The 23,063-nt window shown below is 44.1% G+C and overlaps 2 protein-coding genes across 3 annotated transcripts; both read left to right on the top strand.

Annotated features, from left to right (window-relative positions):
• Positions 1-7,989: 7,989 nt before the first annotated feature.
• Positions 7,990-13,304, top strand: LOC308401778 (uncharacterized protein). Of its 2 annotated transcripts, none has more exons than XM_080890187.1 (5): positions 7,990-8,011; positions 8,841-9,087; positions 9,327-9,407; positions 10,575-10,655; positions 10,736-13,304. In XM_080890187.1, the coding sequence occupies exons 2-5, from the start codon at positions 8,844-8,846 to the stop codon at positions 11,638-11,640; spliced, it is 1,311 nt and encodes a 436-aa protein (XP_080746313.1). In that variant the 5' UTR covers positions 7,990-8,011; positions 8,841-8,843; the 3' UTR covers positions 11,641-13,304. The 2 variants fall into 2 exon arrangements, with proteins under 2 accessions (XP_080746313.1, XP_080746312.1); XM_080890186.1 differs by lacking the exon at positions 7,990-8,011 and adding an exon at positions 8,188-8,261.
• Positions 13,305-16,715: 3,411 nt separating this feature from the next.
• Positions 16,716-17,651, top strand: LOC308401010 (olfactory receptor 4S1-like; the record flags this gene model as incomplete). Its single annotated transcript, XM_080889077.1, has 1 exon — positions 16,716-17,651. The coding sequence occupies one exon, from the start codon at positions 16,716-16,718 to the stop codon at positions 17,649-17,651; it is 936 nt and encodes a 311-aa protein (XP_080745203.1).
• Between the last annotated feature and the right edge of the window lie 5,412 nt (positions 17,652-23,063).

Below are 23,063 nucleotides of genomic sequence, written 5' to 3' on the forward strand. Positions count from 1 at the left end.
CTGATGGTAATTTGGACTCCGTGATTGTGCCCACCCCCAAGATCCTATATGTATGTGTAATGAGAGTGTGAATAATGTGAATGTCTAAGTTGTGGGATAAAATTGAGGCAGAGGCAGCCAGAAGGGGACGGGGGGGGGGGGTAGCCTCCTCTGCACCCTGGTGACATACCCCCACTCCAAGGCCCTGCATGTGTGGGTGGTTGTGGAGGAGCGGGAAGAGGGAGGCAGCTGGAGATGGGGAGGGAAGGAAGGGAGGGAGGGGCAGGTAACCCCTCCCTGGGGCCAGCTCCCCCGCTGACCCCAGTAGGCACTCCCACCCTCCGCGACCCGCCAGGGAAGGGGGGCCCAGGCCCATCAGACTGGGGCCCAGTGCAGTAGCGCCCCCCGGCTCCACAGAGCCCTGGACAGTCCACCCAACCCCACCACAGAGAAAACTGCACCCACCCCACCATCCACACATCTTCCAGACTACATAAGACGGTAAACGCCCAGGCTGAGATCTTCCTCCACCTCTCCTGTATCTCCCCCTCCTGCAGAGAGTTCCTGAAGAGAAGAAAGCTCCTGCAAGATGTGACCATCCCCCCCACCAGTTGAAGAGCCCCCCAGGCGGCTCGACGCACCGGCGGCACCCTGCTCCAGGGCCGGGCCCCCATGCACCCACCCGCCCACAACCCCGGCAACACACCAACCAGGACCCAAGCCCCCGAGGCCCGGCCCGGGCCCCAGCCCAGAGACGGAGCGCCCCCAGAACCTCACGCCCATCCCGGACCCACCCAGGGGCAGCCAGGTTGCCAGGTCAGTAACCCACGTCCGTCAGCACAGACCCTCCCCTAGCCCCGCTGCACGCAGCCGCGAGGAAACAGTCACCTGAGAGCCAACAGAGCCCTCAACCGGACGTGACCGCTACCCCGGGTTGAGCTCCCCAAGGAAGATGCCTCCGGGGAACCCCCCGACGCCCTAAGCCTGTCCCTACCCCCTCACCAATCACAACAGTGAAGGCGGGACCAAACTATGACCCCCCACCCCCACTAGGTGATGGAGCTGATAAAAGGGGCCCAGAGCAATTGATCTGATGTGGTGGCAGAGGCTGTGTCAAGACTAATGTAATCTAATAGATAATTTCTATATTGGTTAGAATTAAGATTATTTTTATTTTTCCAGTTCATGAGGACAGTTTTCTTGGCTATGCATAGGGCAGTGAAAACCATATGGGCGATATTCTTTTCTGAAGTGACATTATCTAAGCTGCCCAACAAACACACTAAGGGGGAGGTTGGAATGTTACATTTCAGACACTTTGATAAGTCTTCACATATCTCGCGCCAAAACTTCTGAACTGGTGGACAGAACCAAAGAGCGTGGATGTAATTGTCTGGTGTATTGCCTTGACAGTGTGAGCAGTTGTTGGAAGATGTAAAGCCCATCTTGAACATCCGATGACCTGTATAGTGCACTCTATGAAGTATTTTGTATTGTATTAATTGCAGACTGGGATTTTTAATTAATTTAAAAGTTTTTAAGCAAATCTGAGACCAGAAGTTTTGGTCTAGGTTGACTGATAAATCTGCTTCCCACTTTGCAGTAGGAAGGGATATTGATTCATCTAATTTAGAAAGTGTTCTGTATATTTTAGATAATAATTTGGGGGATTTAAGAGTAAGAAAATGTGCCGCACTTAGTGGTGTTTGTAATTCAACTTGACTGAGGTTAAATTTCTTTTTTACTATGGATTTAATTTGTTGATATTCTAAAAACCTTGTCTTGTTGATCCCATATTGTTCAACTAGTCTGTCAAATGGAATAAATTCTGTTCCCTCTAATATATGTTCTAAGTATTTAATTCCTTTACAACTCCATTCTGGGAAATTAATCATATTATTGTTTTGTAATATGTCAGGGTTATTCCAGATAGGTGTACGTTTGCATGGGATTAATGAAGACTCCGTTATTTTTAGAAACTCCCACCATGCTGTCAGAGAAAAGCTGATGTTGATACTTTTAAAGCATTCATGTCTTTTGATGTTTGAGCTAATAAATGGTAGGTCTGAAATCTCTAGATCCTTGCATAGTGCCTGTTCAACATCTAGCCAGGGCTCAACTAAGAAGGTATGTTTTAACCATTCTGAGATGAACTGAAGCCTGTTGGCTAAGAAGTATTGGTGAAAATTAGGCAGATCTAATCCTCCTCTATCCTTGGTTCTTTGTAGCGTTTTTAAGCTAATACGCGGGGGTTTATCTTTCCAAAGGAATTTGGAAATATATGAATCCAGAGATCTGAACCAATCTTGTGATGGTTTGTTAGGGATCATCAAAAATAAGTAATTTATTTTTGGCAAGATCATCATTTTTATAGTGGCGACCCTTCCCATGAGTGATATGGGTAAAGATTTCCATCTAGTCAGATCGCCTTCTACTTTCTTTAGAAGTGGGATGTGGTTTAGTTTAGTTAAGTCTGAAAGCTTAGGAGAGACATTAATACCTAAATATTTAATATTTCCGGATTGCAGTGGGGCAGAGGAAGAATTATGGAAGGAGCAGTTAATGGGGAGAACTGTAGATTTTGGCCAGTTAATTGAATAATCTGAAACTCTTGAAAACCAGTTTATTAAAGTAATTACCTCAGAGAGGTTGGTTTGTGTGTTTTGCAGAAAAAGCAACACATCATCCGCATAGAGACTGATTTTATGTTCTATGTTCTTACATTTTATGCCCTTAATTGTTGTAGCCTGTCTAAATGCTGCTGCTAGAGGTTCGATAAAAATTGCAAACAGTGAAGGGGAGAGTGGGCATCCCTGTCTGGTGCCCCTCAGGAGACAGAAGCTGGAGGATGTCTGGTCATTTGTTCTGATACGAGCTGTTGGGGAATTGTATAATATTCTTATCCAGTTTATGAAAGAGTTTCCAAAACCAAATTTGTGTAAAGTTGCGAATAAAAATTTCCAATTAACTCTGTCAAATGCTTTTTCTGCATCTAGAGATAATATTATGGTTTCGATGTTTTTATCGTATGAGTAGTCTATTAAATTAAGTAATCTACGAGTGTTTGTTGAGGAGTGCCGACCTTTTATGAAACCAGTTTGGTCAGGATGAATTAAGAGGGGGGACATTTTCTCTAATCTCTTTGAGAGAGCTTTGCAGATTATTTTAAGGTCTACATTTAAAAGAGAAATTGGACGATAGCTTGAGGGAAATAAAGGGTCTTTGCCTGGTTTTACCAGGAGACTAATGTTGGCAGAATTCATATTTGGTGGTAGTCTGCCCTTTTCCTCGATTTCCTGCAACATGCTGTGGAATACTGGTGCCAAAATTGTCCAGAATTCTTTGTAGAATTCTGCAGGTACCTTATCTGAAGTAATTAATAAGCTAAGCACCCCCTCTCCATCTTCTACTCAAAGACAAGCTCACGCAAGCTTTACGAGCCGTCAAGCGTTACCTGAAATCCAGTGTAGAATGGGAATATGTTTCAGTAAACAGGTAAATAAACAAAACTTCTGTCAGTGTCCAAATACATATGGACCTAACTGTATATGTCAAATCACAGCAGTATTCAAAGTGGCCTAAATGTGTATTGAAAGTGTTTTTCCATTCACTTTCTCTAAACTTTGCTAAGTGAAGCAGAGAGGAGCGGAAACAGCCCTGTACTACCATACAGCTCATTCACAAACAGGCTGCACAGAAACATGTACATAGGTTCATGTAAGCTTCTGTTCTGATCGACTTGTATAAAGATCGAAGTATCTGATAGGGCTGTTTCTGAGTGAGCACCGAGTGTGAGATATAAAACCTGGGAAAAGTTTGTTTTGGTTCTCACATAACATAACTCTGGATAAACGAACAGGCAGAAAATGTTCACCTCTGACAGAACTGTAGCATGTAAGGGTCACGGCAGGGTGGACCGGTGTGTTTGCGGAGCAGACCCAAAAGCAGACACGGTAAACAGAGAAAGCTTAGGTACAACAAAAGCAGGCTGTTTATTTGGCTGACAGGAAAAAACAAAGGCAAGACAAACTGGGACAAAACTAAACTGTGAACACTAAGACTAACTATGAAAACTATGACAGGAAAAACCCAGAGACATGCCATGACACAAAGGAAAACAGACGACCCGACCCTGAACAGAGGGAGACAGAGGACTTAAATACACAGGATGGTAATGAGGGAAGTGGAAACACCTGGGGAAAAACAGCTGACACAAATAATCATAATGCCACAGGGGAAGCAAAACTAAACACAATGAACATGGAAACAAGACTTTCAAAGTAAAACAGGAAAAATGGAGAGACATGAACTGGGAAACGCAAGCTTGACACAAGAGACAGCGAGAGGGAGTGAGAGATTCATTCATTTTTCACAATAAAACAACAAATCAAAGGAACAATAAACAAGTAGTGGGTAGGAGTGTGTTTGCCATCAAATACCCAGAACAATTCAAAACAGTTACTTGATAATACGACAGAGTGCAAGCACATAAAAATGATACCAATAGATTCAAGATGAATTTTAAAACAGATGAAGAGAAGTATTTCTTACAGATTCTTAACAAGTTGATTCTTACACTCATGCGCCTTAACGGTAATATTATTAATATAATTACAGTTCCATACTTAGATTGCCATAGATTAGATATAACAGACACACAAACAAATGTGAATATTGCATCATCATTATCATCACAGTCATGGAGTTGTTTGCTGGTAAAATCCTCAGGTCTTCATTACACCTCGTATTAAAGTATACAATAGGTACATGTGTTTTAGTATCAGTTTTCAGGCCCCTCTTCTGTGGAACCAGCTTCCAGTTTGGATTCAGGAGACAGACACTATCTCTACTTTCAAGATTAGGCTTCAAACTTTCCTTTTTGCTAAAGCATATAGTTAGGGCTGGACCAGGTGACCCTGAATCCTCCCTTAGTTATGCTGCAATAGACGTAGGCTGCCGGGGGATTCCCATGATGCACTGGGTGTTTCTTTCTCACTCACTATGTATTAACAGACCTCTCTGCATTGAATCATATCTGTCATTAACCTCTGTCTCTCTTCCACAGCATGTCTTTATCCTGTCTTCCTTCTCTCACCCCAACCAATCACAGCAGATGGCCCCGCCCCTCCCTGAGCCTGGTTCTGCCGGAGGTTTCTTCCTGTTAAAAGGGAGTTTTTCCTTCCCACTGTCGCATACACACACACAGACAAACAAATTGAGTTCATGCCTCAATGTGTATATTATTTTCTGTTTCTTAGCATGTGGCTAAAGTGCAACACTAAATGGATCAGCAGTGAGCTGGTGGATGTTCAGAGTTGGTGTCCACATAAATATGGACAACACATTCTACAACATCAGGAAAAAGCTGGAGCAGTGTTTCAGAAAGTCTGTATGAAGTTTGCAGGGTGTGTCTTCATGGGTGGGTCCTCTGAGGGGGGTCATTACCGTCCTCAGCCCTCTGAGACCAGAGCTGAGGTCCGCTCCGGCTGATTGGTCTCTCTGGTCAAAAGCACTCACAGATAGTTGCATCAGAGGGAGTTGGATGAAACTGTGGCTAATGAGGAGACACCTCAGGGACAGAAATGTTTACATGCACAGGTGACCTTTAATCTACCTGTTACAGTGATGATGTAACTCTTACAGCATCAGCAGGTTTACTTCAACAGAAAAGTTCTCTCACTTTGTTCAAAGTCTTAAATTCATCTTTTGTGGAAATAACTAAAAGTCAACTCTCGATCCAAGACGGCACTGATCCCAGCGCCACGTTAGCTTCCTGTAACATGTTTCACGTTAGTGTCAGAGAAGTGTTAGCCAGAAAAACCTAAAGCTGACGCAGCAGGCAGTGTTTGTGTTCATATATCAGATGTTTTATTCATGTGGAATCAGAGTGACTCTTCAAAGTTCTTGTAGCCATGGAGACCGTGGTTTCTGCTGGTCACTGAGTAATTCGGTGTGACAGCAGCTTGCTGCACAATGCTTTCAGGCCACACCACCATCGCTTCCTTTCTTCTGGCTGTGGTCACGGTGCGTCAGCTGATGCTGCAGCGAGCATTAATGCAGTAACTTTACTGAAAGTTCAGCTTTTCACTGATAGGTGGAAGAAGATGTAAGAAAGAGTGGAGGTTAAGGTTTTCTGAGGTTAAGGCTATTAAAATGTAATATTCTGATTCATTTTAAAGATTTTCTTTTTTGGATCCAAACTTTATCCACGTTCTGTTTGACGCTGGTGCGTTTAACATTTTTTTCTTATTATGCCTTCCCTGTCCAGCACTGTAGCAATCAAAACTGTTGTCTGAAGGCCAAGAAAAATGCCCAACAGGTTTACTTTCCCAAGTGGACCTTTTCCTATACCCACACACAGACACAAACGCGCATTCCCACCCTCATGCACACATATACAAGCAAAGAAGCCAGCATCCCGGATCCAGACCAGATGGCCAACTACTCCTCCCAGCCCCCTGCCCCCGATGGCGAACAGAGAACGGAGTTATGAAGACCCCATACCTCTCTCTGCCTGTTCATATGTGGTCTTGCTGCGTGCTGCATTTAAAACAGGTGGCCTCTCCTGCACCTCAGTGACATGCCTGCACTCCAAGGTCCTGCATGCCTGGGGGGTTTGATGGAGTGGGAAGAGGGAGGCAGTTGGGGGCAGTTTAATAACACACTTTAATAAATGACAGTTTTAACCTAATTAAAAAACAAATACGTTGATTTATTGAAATAAGTAAACCAGTTAAAGAAAAACAGGAAAATGTAAGATAATAACAAAAAAAATCACATGTAGTGAATAAATCTACAGGCTAACACGTGATAAATCAAGTTTGTTTATAAATAATCTGTATTTACAACAACAACGTGGATTTTTAAAATAAAAAATGTTTTAATCATGTAAATTTCCTGCACCTGTCACAGACGTCCACATGACGATCCAGTCAAAGCTGCCCAAGATGTTGAACTTCATGTTGTGTCACGGTTGGACATCTAAAATTTGGATGCAGTTTGGACGTCGTACAGATCTCCTGAACTGGTCATGTACCGAACACGATGGTCTGCACGTTTATCCGCCGTCTAGTGTTTGGTGGGGGGAGGAACTTCTCTGTGGACGGCGCCGTCTTCAGTTCTTCTTTCTCTGCTTTTCTGCTTCTTGGACTACCTGCCTCCTTCAGGGTTTCACTCATTGCTCCACAATTCGTGGCAGCAGTTCCTAAAGTTGCTCTAGCTGATTATACCTCTGATACCTGAAAACTAAAACTTCTAACAGTCATGTTTCTGTATTGTATAATGTGCCTTTCATGGCATCAAGGAGGTTTGTAACGTATAGATCTTGTATGTTGTTATCTCCTTCGTATAAAACGTCTTATTGCCCATAAAAGAGGAAGTTCACTCAGGCCCTAAAACTTCTCCTTTTTCTGAGGTCATATTATAATGATTGACAGTGTTATGTTATAAGGCCTGTGCCAGTAAAACAGCAGGAAGCACAGATACAGGCCTTTGCCATCGGGAGGGATCGATTTCCACCCATGTAGCCTTTTTTTCTTTGTCCTTGCATGTGAAGCTGGGAGTTTTGGGGAGTCCAGTCCTGAAACTGAGCCATCACGTCGTGGGTGTATCACCCGCTCTGCTGTATAGTTGACCCACATCCTGATTCCCAGGGTGCGGCTTTAATGAGGTCCCACCTATGGAGCGTTTGTTTGTGCGGGATCCGATGACGACCTTCAGTCAACCTGCTGGATCGTACATCAGAGAAGCATTATAGTTACACCTGGGCCTATCAGGGCCTCCTCCACTCACCTGAGCAGCTTTCTTTTTTGGCTTTAACTGACTTATTCTGATTTTGTTCTCATGTTGTGTTTTATTTAAATGATATTTCTCCTTCGTGTTGTTGGTTTGATGTTTCAGTAACAACCTGTAAAAACTGTACTTGTAACCGCACACGCTGCGGAGACCGTCGTGCACCACTGAGGAAGAGGAGGAGGAGGAGGAGGAGATGAGGGTCTGACATCATTCTGCTGATCACAAACAGCTGCAAACTGTAAGTGTGTGTGTGTGTGTGTGTGTGTGTGTGTGTGTGTGTGTGTGTGTGTGTGTGTCTGCCCTGTCATCTGACACCTGTGAGGCTGCAATGAGGTCACATTTTCAGTACAGTCAAAAACATGAAATGCAGACTAACACACACACACACACACGTGGGTGGGGCACCGGGTGGGCGTGGTCCAGGTGTTTTATTAGCTGCTGTGAGAGGTGAACTCAGAGAAAAGGCAGAAGGCGAGAAACACGACAAGGTGAGTTTCTTTAAAACCTTTAAACCAGGAAAAAACGAGTGACTATTTTTACTAATTTGTATAAAATGCATTTTCAAACACTAGACGACAAACACAGGACACCAAAGCATGTTTGTAACATTTCAAAACGAATTAATGACACAAAACCAGACTTAACTAAATAATATTTAACACGAAAACAGTTTACTGTACTTAAATATAGACATAATATAATTTGATAACACGGACAGATTTTAGGCAGATCGTACTGAATAAAACCCTCTTTGAACAGATTTGAAAAGACAGAAAGTTTCCAGAAGATAAAATCTTATTTTAAAAGTGACCCGAGGACTCCAGGGCACTGTTTTTTCAAATAAAAATGAAGATGTATTCTTTATTTTCGTGGCAAATGTACAAGCCCTCATCGGTGAGTTAACCAGAGTTCATGGAAGCTCCTGACCTCCGTCGCTGGCTGACCGTCCTTTAACTCCCCGATGAAATGCTCACATCCTTCCAGGAAACTCTAACACAGCTTCAGAGCCCTGCACAAACTGACATCAGCAGCAGGAGGAAGTTCAAGCATCTCCTTTTTCTCTGCAGACCATGGTGACCTTTCTTCTTCATGCCCTGCTGGCGGTGATGTTCCTTCCGGTTGTCATGTTAACAAATGGGACCCAGTCCCCTGTCCTCACATTTGACCCAGCAGCTGTCAGTGACCAGGATGCTTATTGCCAGATGCTCCTTCAGTCCAGCGTCCCCGAGCAGCAGATCCCCTGGTTTTGTGTCTGCACTCGGTGCCAGAACACCAGAGGGCCCAAAGGAAACCGCGGAGACGAAGGGCTGCCAGGTAACCTGGATCTATATCATGACATTACAGACCACACAGAACATTTTTACATTATTTTATTTCCATCAGACCGAAAATAAATAAAGAAAAACATGATGAATATGAGAAGCTTACAGATTGTGTATCAGTCTGCACACATGCTTAAATTAACATGATTTACCTCGGCCTCTGTTGGACAGTGAATGAACTGCAGCTATTGTTGCTTTGTCGGTTAATCAGTCTGTTGCTCTCCCCGTCAGGTATTCCTGGTAGTGCTGGGGAAAGAGGCATGTCTGGGTTCAGAGGTCCTCCAGGTTTCGTGGGCAGCCAAGGAGCCAAAGGTTACTGATGGGGAATGCTGTGAAGCAGGCTCAGTAGTCCCAATATTTCCATTTTTCCTTCTTTAAGAGTCTCTGTCAGGTAGAAAAAAACAAATTTTGCAAGATGTGGCTCACTGATTGGACACTGATTCTTTTCACCAAAGCAATCTTTGTACCTGGCCAAGCATCTCATTCCTATGATTGGAAATCTAAATGGGATTTAAAAAAACATTTTATGTGAAGGAATGTCAAACTACTTTACACTGTGAGCCACAAACAGGACAATTTGAATTTCAGAATCAGAATCCCTCACGAAATTATGTTATGTTAAATTATGTTTCAGTGCTCCCGAGAAGAGAAGCTTTCCTTTGTCTCAGTTTAGAGAAGTTTAACTCCACATTTAATCTGTAATTTATGTTAATTTTCTTAATATGGGAACAATAAGTTTAATTTAAACTGTATGTGTCCGTTTTTCTACAGGACAAAGACGTGGCCATAGTAAATGACTGTTAGCACGACTGTTTGGGCTTAAATTATAATAAATAAATGTTCCAGAAAGAGTTCTGATAGCTCATTCTCCACACTGTCCTATTATTATATAAATAATAATTTCTCTAGTAGATCATGAAAAATCAGGAACTCTTCTGTCATTTAATTGTTTATCTATTACGTTGTATCACCTGAACAGCCATTATTATTATTATTATTTACTTTATTTTAATCTATTTGAACAGTTTTTCCCAAAATACCTACAGCCAATCAAAAACACCACTTCAAATTTGAATCTTTTATAGCATTTACCACGAGAGCAAAAAGAAACACAAATTCCTGGTTTAGCTCTTAAATATTCCTGCATGCTGACTGTGTTAGTCGCCCCGAAAGCTGCTGTGAGAGGCTGAAGTTAAATTATTGGATGATAGATGATCAGTTCCTGTTACGAGCAGTGGAAACTATAAAAGGTTTGAAGCTGCTCCTGTTTCTGCATCATTGACTGTCTTCTCTTTATGAACTTGTCTGAAAAATACTTCATTTAACCACTAGGGGCCGCTGTAGTAAAAATAAATGTGTGTTATCTTCTTAGTGCCCTAAACTGCTTGGACTCTACTTGTGATTTTCTGTTTTGCTATAACTAAATGTTTACCATGGTGTGAGTCACCTGACTTCATCTGTTTTGTGTTCAAACTTTAGGACAAAAAGGCCATGATGGGGATAAGGGCGACTGGGGACCTCAGGGGCCTGCAGGACTCAGAGGACTGCAGGGCTTCAAAGGTGAGTGATGAGGCAGTCATCGGGTGCTTCACCCATCGAGCCTCAGAACACCTCCTTATCCTATTTTTCTTGGTCTGCAGGTGAAAAAGGGGAGCAAGGTTTTGTGGGTCTTCAGGGGGATCCGGGTCCTAGAGGAGATGATGGTGTCTGTCCTGATAATTGCAAGTCCATCCCTGGAACTCAGGGACCAACTGGTTTGATAGGCCCTGCAGGATCCAGAGGTCTACCTGGCACCCCGGGGATGCCGGGTCCCAAAGGTGTCATGGGTGAGATGGGAGAGTTTGGGCCCCCTGGTGTTCCTGGCTCTGTGGGTGAGAAAGGAGAGCTGGGGCCACAGGGGGAGTGCAGATGTATAGATGGAGCCAATGGACATAAAGGCGAAAAAGGAGATACAGGAGTCAAAGGTGATGTGGGACCAATGGGCACCGTGGGCCAAAGAGGGCCCCAGGGGATAAAGGGAGACATGGGGCACATAGGGATGATGGGTCCTCCAGGTCCCTGCATGCCCGCCATCCAGTCGGCCTTTGCTGCAGGCCTGACGACCAGCTTTCCCTCACCTAACACCCCCGTGGTTTTCTCCTATGTTTTCTACAATATCCAGCAGAATTACAACCCCAGCACCGGCATCTACATCGCCCCCATCAATGGCACCTATGTCTTCAGCTATCACGTCACCGTCTTTGACAAAGTCCTGAAAATCGGCCTCTTTCGTAACTTCATGCCAGTTATTAAAACCACAGAGGCCAGCCAGTTAGCGACCACCTCACAGTCAGTTGTCCTTCACCTGCTGAGGGGAGATTGGGTGTGGATTCAGGTGAAGGATATGGTAACCAACGGCATGTATGTCAGCAATGAGGCCAGCAGTGTTTTCTCTGGCTTCTTGCTGCACCCAGATTCATGTGATTTGGCTTTACTCAGATCCCCCATGCCCCTCAAGAAGGTTCCCGATGATGGATACACCTGGGGCGGCACCCCCCAACCCTGATCAAGTTACACTCATGTTACACAAGGCAAAAATATTTCCCACCAATCAGACCGACACAAACATAGTGTAACCACAGACGACGTGCTTGAACATCAAATGCTCCGTCAGGTTTTTGCACTTTGTGAACCATCCTTTAGCAACCTTATGTTTTAGACCAATAGGGTGACTTGTGGTGTTGTGGTCTCATTAATTTTGGAGCTTTTCTGTTTTCTTTGTATTTCTAGAAATTACAGATGGTATCTGATGGTGAAGCTTCTCTCCGAGCCTCTGCTGTAATAACATCCTGTATTGTTGGCGTGTCCTCGTTTCCTCCATGGTTTCAGTAGCGCTGGAGTATTTATCTCCCCTCTTATCTCTCTGTCTTTGTCTGTAAACTGGTGTGAGCTCCAAACTCTGAGATTTACAGGCAACGAGTTACCTGATGATCCCCTGACACCGACCCAACTGGGCAGGGTCTCCCAAAACAGCTCCGCTCTGCTCCAGACAATAAAACCGAGACAACACGAATCTCTGTCGCGCCCTGATGACTCAGCCAGAGCTGTTCTCTGTTTTCCAACAGGTCATGCATCAGAAACATCAGCTCTGAAGCATCTTCACATGCAAAGATTTCTGTGAGACGCACTGCTCATTAACAGCTCAGGATCTTAAAATTCCCAGAGGAAAAAACTTGTATTTTAATATTGGAACACTTGCATTGCAGGATGATTGACTTAAAACTTGAAGATGTTAAAGTGAAAGCTAAGGGGATTTGGGAGCTCATGTTGCTGTCTTCAGATAACATTACACAGTTTCTCTCTCAGAGTTTATTGATCAGTGCTAACTGGCGTTGAGTCTTTTAAAAGAAAAGCTTGTATCGCTGTGTGTTATTAGGTCCAGGTGTTGGTGTCATCAGGTTCCTCACACAAAGCTAAGAATAAATAAACTGGGAGCTCAATATATAAAACACAGTTTATTTAATAAATACATTAATTTCAGAACATACATGTAAAAAAGCCTCCCGCATCCAAACCCAACAGGAAATCAGCCATTTTGAATTCCATTTTGGCATCTTTGCTAATAAAGTTTTCTTAATTGAACTTTTATTTAACAGGAAGTCAATTAAAATTTAAATATTTCTCTGCATATTTCTGTCCATCAAGATACATTTTAACAAACTCCTGCTTGAGTTGTAACAGATCAGTTTTCAGAAGACTATGAAGAGTCTGATGTGCCGACCTCTTCATGCTGTGATGGAGGTGTGTCATGGGAACTGTGGCAAATTTTGATATTTAGATATGAAATTTTAAGTTGCTGTGTATAATAAATTGTTCAGTTGACCCCATTGCATGCGAGTCCCAGCCTGAGCACAGCTACCCGCCAGTATTCAGTTACAGTCACAGTGCCACCTAGTGGCAACAGGGTCATTGCCATATCATCCAGTGTATGTAGCAGCCAATGAGCCCCAACCCTGCCTACAGGAAGTGCCTGAAACACATGCAGCATGCTGACGGTCACTGCAGCTGTAACGTTTCGCTGTTCTTTTCATCTCTATTCAAACAAAACAGTTTCAAGAGCTTCATTCTTGTGGTCCACATTAGAAAATAAATCATTAGCAGGTGGGGTGATTCTAGTTCACGCTGAAATAAAAATCAAATATTAGAGATGTTGTGGGTTTTGGTTTGTGATTGTCCTCTGTATGAATACTTGTGTGTTGTTAAATTTAAAAATCCTCTATTAAAATAAGAAAGAAAGGAATCTGTCATTTCATGTCTGAATGAAAACTAACTGCACATTCAACAAGAACAATGTCAGATGTCAGAGCTGGACTCCAGACGAGTCCACCCGAGCTGTCTGTTGTGTCTCTACAAAGTAAACCTCGACTAAAATTAATTCACATTCACGAAGAAACAGTGTCTGAAGGCTGAGCACATGTTAAGCATGTGTGATGCTTCAGCTGGCTGCCTGCCTCAGTAAGAAAGTTGCTTGTATTTTTCCACCAAGACGTTGGTTCAGGCTTCATTCATTTCTGTTCAACATCGACTGCCAGGGTTGGCATTGTTGGCTGCACAGCAGTGTTTAATTTTCAACAGATTATGTTCGTCTGTGATGATGCGACTCTGACACAGTGACAATCAGTGATGGGAATAACAGCGTTACTAACGGCGTTGCTTTTTTCAGTAACGAGTAATCTAACTAATTTCTATTTCTATCATTACAACCCCGTTACCGTTACTAACAAGAAAATGCGGTCGCGTTACTATTTTTCAACAAACAGGCGGTTGAAGCTGTCTTCAGCTTACCGCAGGTTATATTAGTTGCACGGAAGTAGCTGTAAGTAATCTGGGCGCTACAGTGGCAATCACTTTCTGGCTGACAATCACTTTTTGGCACAACACCTGGAGCTCAGGGGGCAAAACAATCGCACCAGTGCTGCTGTTTGACTGAGGAAGAATAAAGTAGCCGTGGTAAGGCAAGGCAAGGCAAGGCAAATTTATTTGTATAGCACAATTCAACAACAAGGTGATTCAAAGTGCTTTACAGAGACATTAGAAACAAAAACAATTAAAAAGCATGATTTAAAATTGAATAAAACAAGCAAACAAACAAACAAATTAACAAATAAACAAACAAACAAACAAAACAGTATATAAAATCAAAACAGATAAAATCAGAACAGTAGATAAAATCAGTAGTTAATGTAAGTTTTGAAATTTAAGCTTAAAAGTGTGGATTTGGGGGGGCGCTAGCGAGCCGGCAATGGAGTAGGACGTGTTTCTGAAGGCTCCCGCTGACCGAATTTCAGAAATAGTTCTTTTTTCAACCTACGAAGCCTCATTTTATAACACAGGGGAAGCTAACAGTTTTATACACTGTATTAAAGCTTCATTCGAGACAAAATGGCATCTAACCTAAGGAAATACAAGTACACCGGAGGAACAGCGGCTAGGCCCGGCACATCCTCGGGCGAGGATACCAATGGTAGCCCAAGGGCGGCGCCCGGCTCAGCGACCATTGAGGAACGGGCTCAGCGGAGCGATAGGCGCCTTGTGGACACTGATGCCCTGAAATTGGAGCTTCTTCAATCCATCAAAGACGATATCAGCGTGGCATTAAAAGAAGAACTCAGGAATGCACTGAAAGAAGATTTTGATAACATTAGGGCTGACGTGCAAGAAGTGAGAAATGAGATTGCTAACAATATGGCGGCAGCGCGCGCTGAAATGGATGGAGTTAAGGCCACGGTGAAAGAAGTGGAGGACGGGCTGTCAATGTGGAGCGATGAGGTGGTCACCTTGCAATCTACAGTGAAGACTTTGAGGAAGGAGCTATCTGACCTGAAGGATAAATGCGATGACATGGAAGGCAGGATGCGGAGATCTAATATCCGTATCATAGGGGTCCCGGAGGGCCCGGATTCGAGCTCCACCACGGCCGTATCCGCGCTACTCCGTGAAGCACTGGGTATGGAAAAAGATGTTATTGTCGACCGCTCACACAGGAGTCTGGCCCCGAGAAGGCCGGGTGGTAACCCGCGGGCCATCATAGCCAAGCTTCATTACTACCAGGATTGTGTGGAGATCCTACGCCGTGCCAGGAAGAATTTCTTTGTTTCCGATGTCATTGCTGTGTATCCTGGTGGTGTGGATCAGTGAATTGATGTCTTGTTCACTCTTGGCATACAACAGGGTTCAGGTGATGCAACTTGTGGGCTGTCCTCTTCCTTAGAGACAGGGTAAGGTGTTCCTTCATTTGAGAGGGAATCAGAGTACTTGTCCACATTTAATGAAGCCAGTTGTGGTGGTTGCTAGTAATCTTATACTGATTCCTTCCTGGAATCTGCAAGAATAAACTCTAAATACTTAATTTTTACTATAAAAGTTTTTGGGCCCCAGTTGAACAGTTGGCTGCCCAGAATTTAACAATACTGTTTTTCTATTATTGGGCATGTTCATGAGGGGAGGGCGTGGCGTCAGCAGATTTCTCTCTCCACCTGTCCGTCCTTTTGTCAGGTGTAGAAGAGCAGCTTCCCGTGTGGATCACAGACACCTTCACACTGCTCTGTGAAGCTGATGTTTGTTGTCCCTCTTACAGGATGACTGCTGCTGTCATTTGACTTGCTCTTGTTGATGAGGAATCTGTGCTGATGACCTGGAGTTGTTTTTCTCACTCACTCTCACTCTCTGTTTGACTGTTTCACAGTTAAGGGTGTAACAGAGTCTGCCTCAGTGAGAGCAGACTGACAGAGCCTCAGACGGTTTCTGCTGTTTATTAAATGAGTTGCTGAGTCCAGCTTCATTGCACAGATGTAAAGTGCTTCTTTTCCTCATGCTGCAAGCTTATGATGTTTAAAGAAACTCATCTGTATACTGTTGATTGTATTAATTAATGACTTTTTATGTTGAGAGGTAAAGACAGAAATGCTGTGTGCAGTTTTAATTGCTGATTCCCTGTTTTGCAACCCGACAGTTGAAATAGAAAGAACTTTGTATATAAATTACTCATAGGATTAAAAGTAGTTTTTTTCCCTTTGAAATCACAGCAATTAAATAAGTTTTTTCTGCAGATGTTAAAATGATAATTGTGTATTCCACCTCAGCTGGATCTTTTTGTTTGTTTGTTTGATTAGAAAAAGAAAACATTAAAAACTGAGATTAGGTCCTCATGTGCTTTAAGTTTCTATGCCTGATGGTAAGGTGGCACCTGAGATCATGTCTTCTCTTTGTCGAGCCTTTTTTCTTTATGTAAGAGCTTCTTTAAGCGTCTAAAGCAGATCTGAATGAAAATGTCAGAAAACATGAAGAACGGAGGTTAAATGTTGATCTCTTTTATGTCACTGTGGTTCACTTTTGTACAGGATGAGCTCCTCAATGTGAACTCTGTTTAGTCTTTCTGAAGTGAAACAAGTACAAGTTCCCATCCTTCACTGTGCGATTCATTGAGTTTTGTTTTCCTTGCCTCCCTTAAGATTGAATTTATGTTTTTCTATGGTTACTCTGTTTAAAGAATAGTTTTGAACTGAATACAGACTCGGTGCAGCTTGTGTTTAAACTCTGACATGATGAAGAGTTGATGATCCTTTAGCAGCTCGTTACAGGATGGAGAATAACTTTGAAATTGTGTTTGTGCTTCAGGGTCTGAACGACTCGCTGACAAACCGTCAGATCTACTTTGCCTTCGCTCTGATGTCGTACCTCTTCACCATGTCTGTAAACCTGACCCTCATCATCACCATCAGCCTGGATAAAACGCTCCACGAGCCGATCTACATCTTCTTGTGCAGCCTTTGTTTTAATGAGATCTGTGGAGCTTCGAGTTTCTACCCAAAGCTGCTTCATGACCTTCTGACCAACTCTTATGTCATCACGTACACGGCCTGTTTGGGGCAGATGTTTGTCACTTATAGTTATATTTTCTCTGAGTTTACCAGTCTCACTGTCATGGCGTATGACCGCTACATCGCCATCTGCAAACCACTGCAGTACCGGATGCTGATGACAGCTCAGAAGGTAGCCCAGCTTCTGATGCTCACCTGGTGCTTCTCAGTTTTTGAAACGGCCGTGGGCACCGTCCTGACCGCCAGGCTGCCGCTCTGCGGACGCCACATCCCCAAGATATTCTGCACTAACTGGGAGGTGGTCAAACTGTCATGCTCTGACTCGACCCTCAACAATATCTATGCGTTCATGTTGATATTTTCACACCTGTCACAGACTGCACTAATCATGGTGTCGTACGTCCACCTGATACGAGCTGCCATCAGATCTCAAGCCGACCGCAGGAAATTCATGCAGACGTGTCTGCCACACCTCATTACACTGCTGGTCTTCACCACCTCACTGATGTTTGATACCATGTACTCTCGTTACAGCGGCGGCAGTACAATGAAGGCCCTGCAGAATGCATTAGCTGCTCAGTTCCTGGTGGTCCCACCCCTCGTCAATCCCATCATCTATGGCTTGAACCTGCAGCAGATCAGGTCCAGGATGGTCCACAGGTTCACCCACCGGACTGGGACATTCAGGAAAAACTAAGCCATGTTAATGAAATCAAACATGAAGAAAACATAGGAAGATGAAGTTATTTTCTAATCTTCTGTTCAAGTCAACCAAAATATGTGGATAGAATTCAGTTAAAACTAATAAAGTCCAATCCTAAAATGTCACTTTTGGTTCTTAGTACTTTAAGTTAAAGTTTATGTTTCATTGTTTTAGTGTCCTGTGCTCGAAGGGTCAAAGAATTATCACTCTGTTCCTTTCATTTGTTTAAAGGAATCTGTGTAAAGATTGGTTAGATTCTAGTAAATGCTAAAACTCCTTGTTACTTCCCACCTTTAAACCGTTGTACTCACACCGGCTGCAATGAAACTGGATGAAAAAATGTTATGAAATCCACATGAAAAGCACCATCCCAGCCACGTTGGGCACCCTGCAGCACACACACTTTTAGTGTCACTGCTGCCCTTCATACTGCCGTCACTAGAGGGCAGCGACACTTATGTATGAACGCTGCTCATCAACTTCTCTGTGATACCACACAGACTAACTGGATACTGTAGCTCCTATGAAAACCTCAAATCAGAAGTACCTGACTCCGTGGTATAATTCTCAGACACGTAGCCTAAAGCAGATGACTCGTAAGCTGGAGAGTCACAAATTTAGAGGATCATCATTTAGCCTGGAGAAATAGTTTGCTGCTTTATAAGAAAGCCCTCCGCAAAGCCAGAACATCTTACTATTCATCACTGATTGAAGTAAATAAGAACAACCCCAGGTTTCTCTTCAGCTCTGTAGCCAGGCTGACAAACAGTCAGAGCTCTTTTGAGCCAACAATCCCTTTAACGTTAACTAGTAATGACTTCATGAACTTCTTCACAAATAACATTTTTATCATTAGAGAAAAAATTACCAATAATCATCCCACAGATGTAATATTATCTACAGCTACTCTTAGTACCATCGATGTTAAGTTAGACTCTTTTTCTCCAATTGATCTTTCTGAGTTAGCTTCAATAATTACTTCCTCCAAACCATCAACGTGTCTTTTAGACCCCATTCCTACAAAACTGCTCAAAGAAGTCCTGCCATTAATTAATGCTTCGATCTTAAATATGATCAACCTATCTCTAATGATTGGCTATATATATAAAGTGGAACCCTGACTTACGAACACCCCATTTAACAAAAAATTCATGTCCAAAAGTCTCCTTCTATTTCAGTCACATAGTTATAAGTGCACTCACTGGAAATATCTGCCGATAAGTTCCACTTTGTTCTTACTGTTTGCTGCGGTGATGACCTCACATGCTTTTATGACGGTCCTGCCGTATCACGAGTCCTGGGAGCACTAGGCATGTTTTTCTCCATGGTCGTGTCCAAATTCATGGGCTGCTTCCTCCTGAGGCCGCATTTGTAGACCGATTACGTCACAGCGACGCGCCGAAGGCTGTCCAAATTCGTAGACTCCTCCGAATGCAGCCGACAAATGCGTCCTCATTTTCCCCGAATTTGAAGGATGGGTCGGGTGTGTCCTTCGTGGCCCACCATATCCCAGAATTCATAGCGCGGCCCAGCCAAACTCCAGTTTCCAACGATGGCGGCCGCTACTAAGTTTTAAAATTACTCTTACTAATCTTTCTGGGTCACAAAATAAACTTTTAACATATTTTCAGGCGAGAAAGTAGCTGTGAAAACTTCAAATATCTGCTCGGTTTATCAAGATATCGCATATTTGCAAAAGTGCTTCGACGTTTTCGGAGACGTCTGTTACCCACCAGCTTGACAGCTAGCCGGGAGCTCGAGGGTCACTGGAGCCGCCGAGAACGGCACAACTCCCGGCACATCATGTTCAGATCATCGCGGACTTTCACTACTCAGGTTAAACGTGATATATAAGTCACTTAGACAACCTAAAAATGTTATTGTTGGGCTTTTTTCAGTGTTTTGTTTGTTCGTGAGTAAATCGGTTTGGCTGAGATTAAAGTTATTAGATTAGATTAGATAAAACTTTATTAATCCCCCGGGTGGGTTCTTCCTTGGTGTTTACACAGCTGAATAAAAGTCAAACAGAAAACTGATTGAACAGAAGTGTGAGACGGTCGAGAATTTACTCCAGTGTCCTGTTATATTTTAGATAGCAAGGAGCAGACGGCTGAGTTTATTAAACTCCACCCAGACAGCGGTGACGCAAATCAGAAGGCTGGACCGTCCAATTTAACAGCCGTTTACTTCCGGCCTACCCGACCTTCTGAGGACCCGGCCCACGTTGACCGCGAAGGCCGGGTCCTCAAGAGGATGCAGCCCATGAATTTGGACACGACCCATGAGTGCGGGGGAATAGCGATCTCCAGCCGTGTGCGTTCCTGCACAAATGTGAGACAAAATCCCTCCAGTTCTACGAATCCATTTCTACTTATAGCACGGGTTGTACTTTGACAATAATTACAGGGGGTTTATGCTAGGAGATTTGTCGAGATTGGTAGAGGCATGTGACTTACCACGGTAGCCTTTGTTGCGGGTTGGATCTGTGCACCGCAGTTGGGTTATTTAGCCACTAGAGGGCACTGAAGACCATGTAATTGTCAACTTTTCCTAACTTTGGGGCATTAGGTCCTTTCTGTTGCCTCACATATGCAGGTATTCTTGTTTCCTGCCTGTTCAAATGGGATTGTGGGACTTTCTTGTGTCAGAGCCTTCACCTCTGAGCATTATTTGTGTTACAGTTCATTATATTGGTGTGATGTTGGGAAGTGATGATTGTTATATTTACATGTGATAATTGTGTAGAGGTGTAGATACTGTAGGTTCAGTGAATGCTTAAATTGTACTGATTAGAATATACTGGACATTCAAGAGATTCAGTGCATTGTGTTTGTCAGGTCTGGACGCTGATCAGCGGTTTCTATCTTTCTCTCTCACTTCCATTCTCTTTCTGTTGGTGGGACAGATTCATGCCCTCGGCCCACGCCCTCAGAGAAAGGAGACACCTGAGCCTAATCAAGGTTATGAGCATTTAAGCCAGGAGGTGACTGCTGTTCTTCGCTGGATCGTTGTCTGCCACGCGTTAGTGAAAGTCAAGCCACAGCAAGTTCAGTTAAGTGTTTCTTTGTACTTTGTATTTAACCACATCTCGCTGTCTACAGACTTCCTGGATTCTTCCCCGTGTGATTCTCGAGTGGCGAGTGTTGGAGTGAGATCCTGCTGTGTGTGGATTGTTTGGAGAACGCGTGCCTTCCCCTTGGATTTCCCTGGAGCCCCGTCCCTCACTCTGTTGTACAAAGCACTCCCCTGCACCTTTTTGTATATACACTTGGTGGACTTGTAAATACAACTCTCTCGTGTGAATCTGATCCTGGAGTCCTGCAAGTGAGTCCTCTACATACAACCGTAACAATAACGATCCAGCCAGCATGGACTCAGCGGACTCAACCCCAGAAGCAATCTTGGAACGCCACGAATAAATGCTGCGGCACATTAACCAGCAACTGGCTACGCTCACCAAATACCTTTGGTGAGCCCATCCACTCCTCCTCTGTCTGCTTCTCCACATTTACCGGCTTCCGAACCTCCGGCGCCTGCACCAGCTATCTCCTCCGCGGACCGATCATTACCCGCGGCAGAGTCTTTCTCGGGTGAGTTTCACAGGTGTGCGGGATTTTTGACCCAGGTGACAATGGAATCCAGACAGTTACGGAGGACCTATGAAACTGATGGAGCCAAAATTGCCTGTTCAGCTGCTACGTGGGCAGGCATTAAACTGGGTGCAAGCCGTTTTAAGAACTTACCCTGAGATCACGTACCAAGACTTCCTTGTTAAATTTAAAAGTGTTTTTGAAAAAGGCACCAGGGCGGAGACAGCCGCTCACCGATTGTTGAACATAAAGCAGGGGAAGTCGAGTATGGCGGAGTACTCGGTCGAGTTTTGGACGTTGGCTGAAGAAACCGGGTGGGGGCAGTCGGCACTGATGATTACCCTGTTGAATAATGTTTGCGATGAACTGAAAAATGAACTAATGATGAGGGATGTACTTAAGACTCTCTCTGATGTGATTACACTGTGTGAAGGTAGACGAGCGCCTACGAGCACATCAGGGAACTGGAAACTACATTACCCAGAGGCCTCTGGGACGCACGGAGATGGCTCCTGTTCACGGTCTCCTCCACGGCTCATGATTGCAGCAAAATTAACTGTGCAACTCAAGACTCATTCTCTTAGGGCTCTGATTGACTCTGGGGCAGAACAGAACTTTATTGACGCCTTGCTGGTGCTTAAGTTAAATTTTAGCATGGAGCCTCTGCCGCATTCACTTCAAGTTACAGAGCTTAGTGGTTAGCGTCTCCCAGACATCACTCATATCACAGAACCTGTTTCCCTGACTCTCTCTGGTAAGAACTCTGAAGCCATACAGTTGTATGTGTTCAAAGCTCCTCTCACGCCGCTAGTCTTTGGTTATCCCTGGCTACATCAACATAACCCTGTGATTGACTGGAAGAAGGAGAGTATCCTGAGGTGGGGAGAAGAATGTCACATGTCCTGCTTAAAGGCCGCCACACCTTCCGTGGACCCGCTAACCAATTTCCCGTTCTCCGAGCCGCCAGACCTCTCCTCCGTACCGCCTATTTACCATGACCTTAAGCAAGTGTGTAAGGATAGGGCACGTTCGCTTCCCCCTCACCGGCCATATGATTGCAGGATTGACCTTCTACCGGCCGCACCACTCACGACCAGTCACTTATCCAGCCTGTCTCAGCCTGAGCGTGAGAGCATGGACAAGTACATCAACGAGTCACATACAGCAGCTCTGCGTTCGAGCTTCTCCAGGGGGTCACCATCTTCATTAAGTTGGACCTGTGCAACGCCCACCATCTGGTAAGAATAAGAGAAGGGGACGAGTGGAAAACAGCCTTTAACACTCACCTCAGCCATTTTGAATATCTTGTTATGCCATTTGGTCTCACCAATGCTCCAGCTGTTTTTCAGGCCCTTGTGAACGACGTGCTCCGAGACTTCATCAACCTCTTTGTCTACCTGGATGACATCCTCATCTTCTCCCGCTCTGTCACCGAACACCACCGCCATGTCAGGCAAGTTCTTCAACCCCTCTTGAGAACCATCTCTTCGTAAAAGGGGAGAAGTGTGAGTTCCATGTCACTACTGTTTCCTTCCTGGGCTACGTCATCGAACAAGGTAATCTCAAAGCTGACCCTGTTCAAGCAGTTGTTAACTGGCTGACCCCGTCTAACCGTAAGCAACTTCAAAGTTTTCTGGGATTTTCAAACTTCTACCAACGTTTCATCTGCGACTACAGTAAACTTGCCTTGCCACTGAATCGTCTCATTTTACCCAAGGTTCCTTTCTGCTGGGATGAACCGACTCAACAGGCCTTCACTCACCTGAAAGAACGCTTTGCCTCGGCACCCATCCTCGTCCAACACAACCTCAGCCAA

This window comes from Rhamphochromis sp. 'chilingali', assembly GCF_963969265.1.
Source record: "Rhamphochromis sp. 'chilingali' genome assembly, chromosome: 8".
Lineage (NCBI taxonomy): Eukaryota > Metazoa > Chordata > Actinopteri > Cichliformes > Cichlidae > Rhamphochromis > Rhamphochromis sp. 'chilingali'.

What these genes read in the sequence shown, in the direction of transcription:
- LOC308401778 (XM_080890187.1), top strand. Translation starts at nt 8,844, where the DNA reads ATGGTGACCTTTCTTCTTCATGCCCTGCTGGCGGTGATGTTCCTTCCG. An exon ending in GGGCAGCCAAGGAGCCAAAG is followed by an intron (nt 9,408 to 10,574) that starts GTTACTGATGGG and finishes TTCAAACTTTAG; the next exon opens with GACAAAAAGGCCATGATGGG. An exon ending in AGGACTGCAGGGCTTCAAAG is followed by an intron (nt 10,656 to 10,735) that starts GTGAGTGATGAG and finishes CTTGGTCTGCAG; the next exon opens with GTGAAAAAGGGGAGCAAGGT.